The sequence below is a fragment of the Serpula lacrymans genome (genome assembly GCF_000218685.1).
Source record: "Serpula lacrymans var. lacrymans S7.9 unplaced genomic scaffold SERLAscaffold_5, whole genome shotgun sequence".
Lineage (NCBI taxonomy): Eukaryota > Fungi > Basidiomycota > Agaricomycetes > Boletales > Serpulaceae > Serpula > Serpula lacrymans.
Genome location: NW_006763294.1, coordinates 2,655,110 through 2,666,427, shown reverse-complemented (window position 1 = coordinate 2,666,427; position 11,318 = coordinate 2,655,110). Strand labels below are relative to the sequence as shown.

Genomic DNA, 11,318 nt, shown 5'->3' with positions numbered 1-11,318 from the left:
TCTTTCCTACATTTCATCGATATGTACCTGTAAAACATTGAGCAGGATGACAAGGCACTGCACTGTTGCTGTTGTCTTTCATGCCCTATCAGGCGACGATAAGGCTCAATCCCGCTAGACCTGGCTACCCTCTCAAGTTTTTGTTCAGTTGTACAAGGCGACACATGGTCGTTGTGGTACCAGCGGTGCGTAACCAGAGCCAAGGTTCACCTACCCTATAAACCGAGCTTGAAAGTGTCACTGAACATGCGTGTACTCAGACAATTTTCCTCAGGCACAAAAGGGCTTCTCGCCGGGACGCCTTACCCCTCAGCAAACCTATACACTCCCCCTACCCACCTAAGACCTCAGAGTCAAGGATCGAGACAGCGCGAAAACAGCGTTGTTTCAGCTGCCCGCTCAGCCTTCCCAGGATAGGATATAATGCACTCGTCAAATTATTGCGTAAAAGTGAAAAGGTAGCTGGAACGACGGGTATAGAAAAAAAAGGATCGTGGTGGATGATTTCGTGAAATCGAGTGCAATATCCGAGACAAACAGCGTCGATCGAAGGCAAAACAACAGTCTGAAAAATCAGACAACCTGGCGGATTTCCGTCATAAGCGTCTGTTTGGTCGGCAGCACATCGTCCTCGGTGTCCTCAAGTTTTGGTATGTCCTAGAGATGATATTAGCTGATAACCTGTTTGGGTATATTTGAATCCGTTCTAAACGTACTGTGACAAAGTCGAGATCGCGAAGTGTACGCTAATGACATTTTGTGAGACGAAGCTAACAGATACATGAACATTAGCCACGCACGATTTTTGTCTTATAATATATCTTGAAGCCGAAATAAAGGCAAAAGAATATTGGTATGTTGATGTCTATTCGAAAAAAACATATTGAGAAGAAATTTCCAGGTTGAATAATATGAATCCTCACAGGAGGCAACGAAAGTCGATGCATCGAACGCCCAAAACACGGAAATTCCACTGACCAATATGTAAAAGATAACCCTGGGAAAATGTGCTTTGAGACTAGAAATATCAAGAAAGATGTATAGACTCGGTGTCTTACCAGAAAAGGCCCCACATGGCAGCAAAAGGCTGAAGGGAGGATCGATAGATCCCCTCGGGTACTATTCCTTGAAGTTTGAGGCCATAGTCTGCAAGTACAGTATCAGGAATATACATCGTGGACAGCAGGATGTAGTGAAACCCACAGTAACGGAGATACGTCAAGTTAATGGACCCCCAGCTAAACGAAAACAATTAGATGCGATACAAAAAAAAGAGAGGCACACTTTACCCGAACAGACCACCAACAGTAGCTTGAAAAGACTTTGATCAGATTTTGATTTCAGACTTAGAAGAAACCGACTCACCCAAATCAACGAACCAGCTTTGTGTGAAAAGGTAATTTAAACATTACTTGTTAAAAGTGAGCATGGAAGGAACATACTTGAAAACGGTTCCAGAGTTTCCAGCTACATTGAGAAAAGCTAACACCGAGAATGTGCCCTACAAACAATAAGTGTGATACTACGAATAGAGTAGACTAGGCCTTACTGCAGTAATAACTGCGACATACGGTACTCCCGACGAAGTGCAGCGTGTAAAAATCTGAGGTGCTTGCCGTTGAACTGCGAGTCCATACAGAATACGAGAGGAAGCAAAAATTCTGTTCGCCTAGCGATTAGAATTATGGCAAGGATAGTAATAGAATGACCTTACAGTGTATTTCCAGCGCTGAAGGCACTTGTCAATAGCACAGCGTTGATGATAGATGGAAGAGCTGCATTAAAGATATTATTGGCAACGAAAACAGAAGCGAAACATCAGCTTGACCTTTAATGCCCGCACGGGTGAATGCGAGTACGAAGGGTGATTGTCCTGCATTTGAGGCTTTCCTGATAGCGGATGAACTTGGTTAGCTATCTGGGTGGGAGTGGGTGCATATATGCGTACTGAAAAAGAAGAGGATCGTTGGAAGGTACCAGCATCCCAACTATCACAACAGCGGTGATCTAGGCGCACATAAGCTTAGTTGCATACAGAATGAAAAGAAGGTATGTTTCACATAGAAGAAAAGAATGCGGAAAAGAACCGTTCGCATCGCTCTAACAATGTTTTTCCTGGGGTTCTGTGTTTCTGCAGCAGAGCTACATCCTAGTCAGTCCTTGCTTGCTTAGGTAGCACATAGGGGTCACACATTGCAATTAGTTCCACTCCACTCATGGAAAATGCCGCAGGTACTAGAGCTACGAGCATGCCAACGAATCGACCACGGCCCCCTGGTTCCAAATCTGCAGTCGCATATAAATGAGTAGGTTTCACCCAAAGACGCACGATGTACTAACATGACACCATAGGACCTGGATTGCGCCAATACTGATGTCCATGAATAAACGTCATAGGTCATAGTGATATTATTGTCCAGGACTATACCTGAAATCCGTGCCTTTGGACGAGCATGAGCCTGATAACTGTTGAACAACCAAGGGGCTTACCGCTCATGATTTGGCCCTCCACCTAGCGTTACGACCAAGCCTCCGATGATCTAAACGTTTATGAGTGCATGTGGATAAATTTCAAGGGAAGACGATTACTAGTCCAATGATAAGCATTACTAGATGGCCCATTGCAGTTAGGATATGGATCTTCTGAGAGATATCACAGACTCACTTTTGAGCGTTGCGAAGACAATCTCAGCTGTAAAAAAACTCAGAATCTAACAGACAGATAGAGTGAACATAATCTACAATTTCCAAAGAATCTAAAACGGAATCAACTGAGAGAAAGCATATTATCCTTGAAAACATACCTAACGCCAAAAAGATTGATAATGATAAGCAATATAATAGTTACTGCTATGTAGATTGCTGTGTGATTCGGCTAACAGAAGAGTTGAGGCCACGACTCAGTGTACGTTGGCAAAAACCACATACGTCTTTATCCCAGAAAGCCACAAGGACAGATAGAGCTGTTACCTCCACGGGCACTGCGATGCCTGCATACTGGATAGAAATGAGTTCATGAGGCAGGTAGAACCAGAACTTGACGTACATAAAAATAATTCTGTTCACTTCCCTGAGCAAATCAGTAGTTATAAACATATACAGAGGTTCGTACCCATCCAAGCTGAAACAGAACATCTATGAAGTTAGGCGCATGTTCGGCCTTAAACTCAAATAAGTGTAATGACGTACAGCGAAACCCAGTGCTGGGTCAAACCATCGAGCAGCTTAGTCTACTATTAGATATGAAGCAGAGTATCAGCATGATATCTCATACCATAATGTATCAGAGTTCCGGAAACAGGAGCATAAGCAGTGAGCTCCCCAACCGAGGTCAAAGTCCTGCAATATATTAAGCCCAGCTACAAAATAGCCTATCGAGGTTGCTTACGCGTAAACGACCGAGGCAACATGCAGATAGACTAATAGAGCACCCAGTGGGCCACAAAGAGCCAAGATCTGCCCGAGGCCCAAAAATAGACCTGTTCCAATTGTGCCCGCGAGCTGAAAAACGCTTCAACCAGTTTGATAATATGCTCTGCGGACCAAACTTACTGCAAGCCTAGAAGAATGCGTCAGGTTGAGCGGAAGAGACAGAGGAACGTGTAAGCGTACATCTGTATGTGCTGCCTTCCCAGCTTCCGCTGAACCTTATCAAGGTCTCTTTGATATTCGAAAGCTGGGCCTTGCCGAAGTGGAGCAGCATCGCTCGCAGGTTCACTCACAATGTCATTTGCTGGCGTTTTATGAGAGGAAGAAGACATCGATGTTCAATACAGGAATGGTATGAGGCCCGAACAAATGAACCACCTGAGTTGACAACCGATGCCTTGGCTTGACAGTACCAAGTCACAGCATCATATAACTTTGATTAATCGCTATAGATTGTTACGTTGCTTCGTTGTCCGAGTCTCTCAAAAGCACCGCAAAATGTTTTGAGGTCCAAATTTTAGTCTCGGCTTTTGTCGTTCTGTGTTAGTCGGCGATAAGAGTCGGAGCTTTAAAATTAGCTTATATCGCCTTTTTTTTTCTGTTGTCAGTAACGTCTATGGCAACTTTACTACGAGAAAGGCGCTCGTTGACTGAGTACTGAAAAAGTAAGCATTCCTTCTATCTCTTCGCTGTTCCAAATTCTCGCTATGTATTTGATGAACAAACTATCACATATCAAGCTCAACAGTCTTATGGTTCTTCGTGTTCCAACTGCTGACCTCCTTACTTCTGCAATTCTGATTCTCTCTTTATTCTATCTTTGGGTTGCTTTCTTGACTGGATCGCTGACGAACGTCTTATCACTCAGATGATGATGATGATGGCCTTGACTCGTTGATGTGTAAACAATGTGACTGGTCTGAAGCGATGTAGGACTTACACAACTATCTATGTTTCGGTTTTATGTATTGCACTGTAGTTGTTAATAAATCGCCGTTGTTTCCAAAATCTCTTACACTGCACAGTTTTGTTGTCAATCAGGACAGTATGCAAATTATGTTCTACTGCTATTCTCAAAATATAGCAATGGAGTCGGATGGACTGTTTAGATTTCTTTCTTGAATGTCCATGAAAGAAATGATGATACAAGATTACACGCATAACATACCCTCTAATCAAACAAATAAATATCTCATTCGATTCACAACGCTGTACCACGTTCGAAACTCGCCCGAATCTCTGCAGTATACTTGTCATAATATCTGGCAATCTGTGGGGGTCATCGTGGTAAATATTACTTAGGACTACCTGAGACAAAGTAAAATCTCGCACCTTCTTGTTGAATACCCTATTACGCTCGTTGATATAGGTGATGTCACCCTCTTCCTCATTGAGTCTCTTGCGCGAGAATTTGCCCTTTTTGTCAATGCTATATTACTTCATTAGTACCTGACACCAAACGACAACAGACGGTACGTACTCTCTATTGATTTTGCCCACAACACGGTCAATGGCATCTTCTGTTGGCTTGTTATCGGCATAAAGAAGAGTGTTGGCATCACGATAAAAGCTTTCAGCAGCAATCCTTTGTTGATCACTAGGCACCAACTGAAGTGATTTCTCAGTCAGTACAAGAACTGACTATAAGATTTCGCAAAACCTCTCACCTGACTCCCGGTAGAGTTAAAGGTCGTTAGTGCGAAGGAAGATGATGAAGGGCCACCACCACCCAAATTGGCAAGTGAGCCTGGAGCTAGCCCCATTGCTAGTTCTTTTTGTCGATTGTATGCCTCGAGGTCTGGCTTGATCAAATCAAGGTCCTTTTTATACCGCCGTCTAGCAGCGTGGGCATCATCTACACCAGGATAAGTTAACATCGAAAAGTAAAGCATCTCGAACAAAATGATACTTACCGTGAAATTCGAAATCTGCTCGCCGTGCTTTGCGTGCCTTCTTTTTCTCCCAGTTGTCGTTGTCTTCGATGGTCCATTCCCAGTTCTTGTCCCTCTCCACATCCTCCCCACGTTCCTCTGCGTCAGCTTTTGTACGCAAGATCTCTGCAAGTTTACGCTGACGCTCGAGTCGTGCGGCGTCTCGCGCAGTTATTTTAGCTTTGGCAGACTCTTCAACGAGAGAAGCGCGATTGGCTTGCGTCGAATTTCGCTACAAGGGATAAATGTAGCACTCTTAGTTTCAAGAGAAAAGAACACCAAAGTAGAAACAGACGATCGAGGAGAAGTTGAAAATAGGGAATGGAAGGAACATTAAACTCACCATCTTTGCTCTTAGCCGTTCCATTTTCGCTTTCCGTTCTTCCATGGTCGACTTGCTCTCTCCGGACCCTGAGTCTTCAGCCTTTTCCTCTGAGCTACCACTGGACGAACTTCCTTCACCGCTCTCTATGGGTTGTATGGTCTCCACAAACTCCTGTGCAGCCTCCACAACGTTCTTTAGCACAGCTCCATTTTCACTGGAATCCTGCATGGAAACGTCCTTGTCTGGTGAGGGCATAGAGAATGAATACGGTAAACCAACGGTGAGTGAAGAGGCTGGTCAAGACCAACCCGAGTGTGGATGTGGCTACAGGCGCCATTACATAACCAAAATATTTGCCGAGTACGATTAGCGTTAGCCACGTCAATTTGTTCTTTACTGCGTCCACTGTCTGTCCAGTCGTAACTGTGATAGTTTCCTCTCTTCCGGCGAATTCGAAAGTATGGATTTATACAGGCGAGATAACTACAAGGATTCCCGTGGCTAGATGTTTGTTGATGCTGTAGCTATCTCGGGTTGCAGACGAACGAAAGTTATGATGATAGAACTGGTCCTTCGTCTCCATAAATTGGATCTCTGTCAAACCATCCCAGATCGCTTATTCCTGCTATCTTTTTCTCCTCTCCTTCCCTTCCGTAACACATGTCCCAATTCTTTCCCTTCGGATAACTGCCCACCATCTCAAAGTTGCCATCCAAGTCATCCAGCAAACGATGGCCTACGCCAGCAGGCATGATGATCACATCGCCTTTCGTTATCTCTGTCTCCACCCTCTCTGAATTATCTTCCCCTCCGAAACAGAGTTTTGCACGTCCTGACGAGATGCACAGTACCTCGTGAGTTGTACTGTGGAAATGAGTTGTGCTGTACATCGTGTAGCGCCATTGTGGGGAAACGACACCGACAGATTTGAGATGCGCCTCAATGGATGAGGCAGAACTCGAAGGAGGGAAGCATGAGTGGTATATGAGGAGAGGACGATTCTGGAGAGACGTGTTGGGGATAAGATTGTTGCGCGGTATTATATGTCGAGATACCCGCAAAGAGGTGAGTGGGCTGACTGAAGATAACATTCTGCTTCAAACGATAGAGATACGGAGTCGAAGGTAGAAATGCAAGTCGTGACGTCATATGTCTCTCACTGTCTGCGAATATAGCGAGAAAGGCTCCCATGCTATGTTACTCATGCTCACGCTTTAAATCTGGTTATTTGACTATGAAAAGCTTGAACAGGTACTGCAGACACGACGGCAGTCCTACTACAGTATTTCCAGTCGAGGCTCCACCGCTCGTCGCTTGGCTATACTTCCCCGTGTTAGGTTTATCTCCAAGATTGTGTAGCCAAACACGTATCAACGTTACTGATAAGAGAACCCCATTATAGGAGTCCGATCATCCAACTTTAGTGGCTTAACATGGAAACCCGAACGCTCATGCAATTTATTATACAAGTTGTTCTTTCTATAAGTTGTCGCCTGCCGCTGTGCTTGGAAAGGCCAAATGAATCATTCGTACGCAACGATTGGTGAGTGCATTCTTATCTTGACAGTTAGAATTGAAGTGAGACATGGCTGGAGAGTAACGGAGTTCCTTTGCGTTCCGCTTTACTGGAGTCGTTGCCAACCCAAGGCGCAACCACCTTCCATTATATTGCCTATTCCAGATATTACTGATTACACATCTCATATGTTTTCTTATCACGGGCATACGCACTCATGATCCGTTCTCCATTTTTTGACTCGTCTTCATTTTTGGTGCTGTGCCAGTTGGTGCCTCATTTCTATCGTCTCGTTCTTTATCACGGAGAACGATCATTAATGTAATTCTGGCTAGGCTCGGGGATAGGCCACGGCATGACGCCGCGTCTATTCCTCTTCTTGCTGTGTAAGTCTCACTAAGCCGATGCCGCAGCTACGTAGCTCATGACAGATATGTCTGACGAGTCATTAGTGATCTCGACTACAGCGAGCTGAGTACATTTCGTTCTTGACATTTGATAAATTTGACATCGAAATGAAGTTCCACAATCTGGTTTCCAAGACTTAAGCCTCTGCCCCTCGCGTGTTCTCTGTGGCTAATTTTCCCTTTCTCCCATACAGAAGTTCTCCGTCCACAGGTTTATGTTAACTAGAAGAAGCCCAACATGAAGTCATGGCATCGAGTTACGGAATTCCTTGGATCAATCAGAAGGAGACCGGACGAAAGTGGACCACTCACAACTCGATATTTGCCCAACGTAGTGGCTTGCACTAGCCCCGAGGTAGAGGAAAATCACAAAGGACAATGCCCAACCAATGCTCCCTGTTTCTTTTCTCCACCTGATTGCGATACGCCTTCATGTAGTAGCACCTCAGAGAGACGAGCCTCGCAGGACATCCCGATTGACGATGCGCGAGCTATGCCGTGCACAAGTATCTCTATGCCACATAGCTTCCACTCCTCTGGCTGCTCTCCCACAGCGGAGTACGACTTCTCTACCAATGCTCATCGACTTTCTACGAATATACCATTGCCTCCCTTAACTCATGACACTTACGATTTTTATGACTCAGCTAGCGAGCCCCGACAACTGTCTTCTATCTCGCTCCCAATCACAAATTTTGATTGTATGCTACACCGTCGACATATGTCCAGTTCTAGTGTCTTACCCTCCTCTTCCTGCCTTCCATCACAAGATTATCTTGGAGAATATGCATATACCCCCTTCTCATCTCCGTCTCAAATATCCTCTTCCTCTATGAACTCTTCACTCCTTTCCACTGTTAGTCATGATGACATATCCAGCGGCTACGCTGCTTCGCTGACTCTCGTACAATCCCCTCCATTCCTGGCACGGACACTTTCGCAGACGCTACCGGATTTGTGCTCGTTGAAATCGTATAGATTACTTGGAACGCTTGGCCGAGGAACGTACGGTAAAGTGATGCTTTCATGCTTTAGTGTAAACAAAAGTCCAGGCAGGCAATGCGCCATGAAGGTCCTTCAAAAGCGGAGTATGACCCTCCAGCGAGCGAAAGGCATCAAGGGAGAGCTTACAGTATTGAAGTCCGTTGCTGAAGCAATATCTCTTAACCGGCGCGTACATAAATGCGGATTCGACGACGAAAGCCTACGGGGCGTATCGTTCTTGCAGAATACACTGGCATGCTTTCAAGATGATGAGTTCGTTTACATGATATTGGTATCTATTGATTCTTCTTATTCGTACATATAATGCACCGGCTGAGTAAACCTTTTCTGTAAACAGGAATATCACCCGATTTCACTAGCACATTCTCAGGCGGCTCGACGTCTACTCCTCGTTCATCCGCCTGCCTGCCTCAACGCTACCCAAGACTTGGAAAGAACGCTAGAATCTTTCCGCTTTCTTACAGCCGAACTCGTTTTAGGCATCCTGTATCTTCATCGGCTGGGAATTGTACACCAAGACCTAAAGCCTGCCAATATTATGATTTCTTTTCATGGTCATGCGATTATCTCAGACTTCGGTGCTGCCCGCCCGCTCCCGCTCTTATCTGAAAATGATTCCTCTGGATCACTGATTTCAGCGCCAGATAATGTACAGCGTGGTCCTATTATACTCCCTCCATCCGAGTCAACGACGTTTACTCCATTATATGCTGCACCGGAACTATTCGACCATCAAGATGACGGATCGCTTATTTATGATGAACGCGTGGACTTTTGGAGTTTAGGCATATTATTATGGGAGATCGCGACAGGTGACGTCCCGTATGGAGAGACTGCAGACGAGTCGGCCACCGAAAGCGAGGAATTGGTGCTGGACTTTGAGAGGGGTGAAGGCTTGGATCCAGATTTACGGGATTTCTTGCAGCAGGTCAGTAGAAGTGATATAATGTAATTGAGCTTTCGCTAACGTTTTATCTCAGCTTCTTGGCTATTGTGTTGATGACCGTCTTTGTGGAGATGACGCCAAGTTTCACCCGTTCTTTGACACGATATGGGACCTGTGGGATGATATCGCAATGCTACGATATTCTCCGCTACCGCATCCCGGAAAGAGCCCTGTTATCAACGACATATCTTTATCTCTTGATAATGAAGTCGAAATGAAACAGAGTACCGATTGGGATGAAGCACTTCTGGAAAGGTGTCTCGAAAAGCGGGTCGAAGTTCACGCTACCGAAAGGTTGTTCGAAGAAGTCGATTTAAGAGTGACATGGCCACTGGAAAGCGACTTTGTTGGTAAACTCGCCCTAGTTGCTGACCAGGCCGAACAGGAAGCAACGCTTAAAATGTTTGACTATGGATTTCCTGATCCAAACCCAAATCCAGAGGTGCCAACAATCCATGACCCGCGTAATGAGATTCCACCTGATAATGTCTCAAAGGCGGAAGCTCTGGCTCTGGGACGGCCTTGCGCGCCAGTCACATTCGATGGTCCTTCTGTCGATGATTTGGACACCCTCGAAGTAGAACAATCTAACAACACACTTTCAGTTGCCTCTGACTCGCACTATGTAACTCCTACGGTGAATCGGGACCCGTGTCAGGCTACCCCTGATCACGATCGCAAAATTCGTAACGTATGTGATAATAGGTCATCACTTCTTCGCGACTCCCCTCTGTCTAGCTACGTACCCTCAGGCGACGAAAGACACACCGAACGCTATCTACACGACGATTATCAGCCAACATATCCATATCTCGCATCGCGATTCTCGTCGTCTTCATCGGATTTCTACATGAGCTCGGAAGTATTTTCTCTCGTATCTGTTATAGGACGCAGAACATATGACCACTCGTCGAACGGGTTCCCGGATACTGGACCTAATCGAATTGATCCACCCAAGGCACGTCTGAGGCGCCGCCTTCCTATATTTCGAGAAAATATTGCTGCGCTACACTCGGAGCCGCCAGCCCCTGTCGCCGCTGATGCAACACATACCTGTCAGGACCCTTCAGATTCGTGGACATGGTCATTTGAAGAAAAGATCACGCTTGCCATTTTGGAGGCATTGAGCCATAGGCACGAGAATGAAGCAACTCAGCAAGCTAAGAGCGGGCTACCGAGAGCGTTTAATAAGGGATCCGTCAGACTGGGTCAACTCAAAGATTACTTTTCTTCTGTCGTGGCAGAGAAGGTGGAGAAAACGGTCAAAGTGCAGCGTACCGCGACGATAGGATTGAAGAGCGGTGTAATGCGATCTATGAACCTGTTTTCGAAACTTCTCGGATGATAGAACAGTCATCTGTTCCGATGCTATGATATATACTTTTGCATATTTGTCTCCATATGTCTTTTTCTATTTTACACTGTCTGTAAATTACTTGAACATGTAGATTATGCACTCGAGTGAAAGGATCTGAATTAGCGCAGGAGGCATTGCCACATTTACGCATCTACGGTTCGATGTTAGTGACTGGTTACGTTAAGATTGAGAACTTTGAGACGGTGAAGTATATCGCGGCCGCGGTGAAGTGGACCCATGATGGTGTCATAGTACAAAAGATTTATTCTGAGACACTAGAACACTTCCTTGGGGGGCGCTTGCTTCTATAAATCGTATGATGCAGTCATCTACGTCAAGGGCCCACCCGACATGTCCCGAAAAAGCACTGCGAAACTATCCTCAATAGTCATACGCGCTCAG

The 11,318-nt window shown here is 45.4% G+C and overlaps 4 protein-coding genes across 4 annotated transcripts; 1 reads left to right on the top strand and 3 right to left on the bottom strand.

The window, feature by feature from the left end:
- Positions 1–573: 573 nt before the first annotated feature.
- On the bottom strand, positions 574–3,904 carry SERLADRAFT_491577 (general amino acid permease; the record flags this gene model as incomplete). The annotated part of the gene is made up of 30 exons (XM_007317142.1): positions 574–657; positions 717–746; positions 801–865; positions 924–997; positions 1,059–1,146; positions 1,204–1,238; positions 1,290–1,311; positions 1,366–1,382; positions 1,443–1,501; positions 1,550–1,661; positions 1,715–1,775; positions 1,829–1,890; positions 1,949–2,007; positions 2,061–2,142; positions 2,193–2,286; positions 2,341–2,371; positions 2,429–2,441; positions 2,491–2,540; positions 2,590–2,609; positions 2,666–2,692; positions 2,743–2,756; positions 2,805–2,875; positions 2,929–2,997; positions 3,047–3,070; positions 3,113–3,160; positions 3,190–3,224; positions 3,275–3,339; positions 3,389–3,501; positions 3,553–3,559; positions 3,613–3,904. 30 exons carry the CDS (start codon positions 3,759–3,761, stop codon positions 574–576), a joined length of 1,680 nt encoding a protein of 559 aa, XP_007317204.1.
- A 548-nt stretch (positions 3,905–4,452) lies between these two features.
- Positions 4,453–6,001, bottom strand: SERLADRAFT_464485 (uncharacterized protein; the record flags this gene model as incomplete). The annotated part of the gene is made up of 6 exons (XM_007317006.1): positions 4,453–4,699; positions 4,762–4,858; positions 4,910–5,037; positions 5,097–5,284; positions 5,343–5,592; positions 5,704–6,001. The coding sequence occupies 6 exons, from the start codon at positions 5,938–5,940 to the stop codon at positions 4,631–4,633; spliced, it is 969 nt and encodes a 322-aa protein (XP_007317068.1).
- Positions 6,002–6,134: 133 nt separating this feature from the next.
- Positions 6,135–6,881, bottom strand: SERLADRAFT_464484 (uncharacterized protein; the record flags this gene model as incomplete). The annotated part of the gene is made up of 1 exon (XM_007317005.1): positions 6,135–6,881. The coding sequence occupies one exon, from the start codon at positions 6,774–6,776 to the stop codon at positions 6,237–6,239; it is 540 nt and encodes a 179-aa protein (XP_007317067.1).
- A 1,440-nt stretch (positions 6,882–8,321) lies between these two features.
- On the top strand, positions 8,322–11,066 carry SERLADRAFT_464478 (uncharacterized protein; the record flags this gene model as incomplete). The annotated part of the gene is made up of 3 exons (XM_007317004.1): positions 8,322–8,884; positions 8,951–9,541; positions 9,594–11,066. 3 exons carry the CDS (start codon positions 8,330–8,332, stop codon positions 10,902–10,904), a joined length of 2,457 nt encoding a protein of 818 aa, XP_007317066.1.
- Positions 11,067–11,318: the final 252 nt, after the last annotated feature.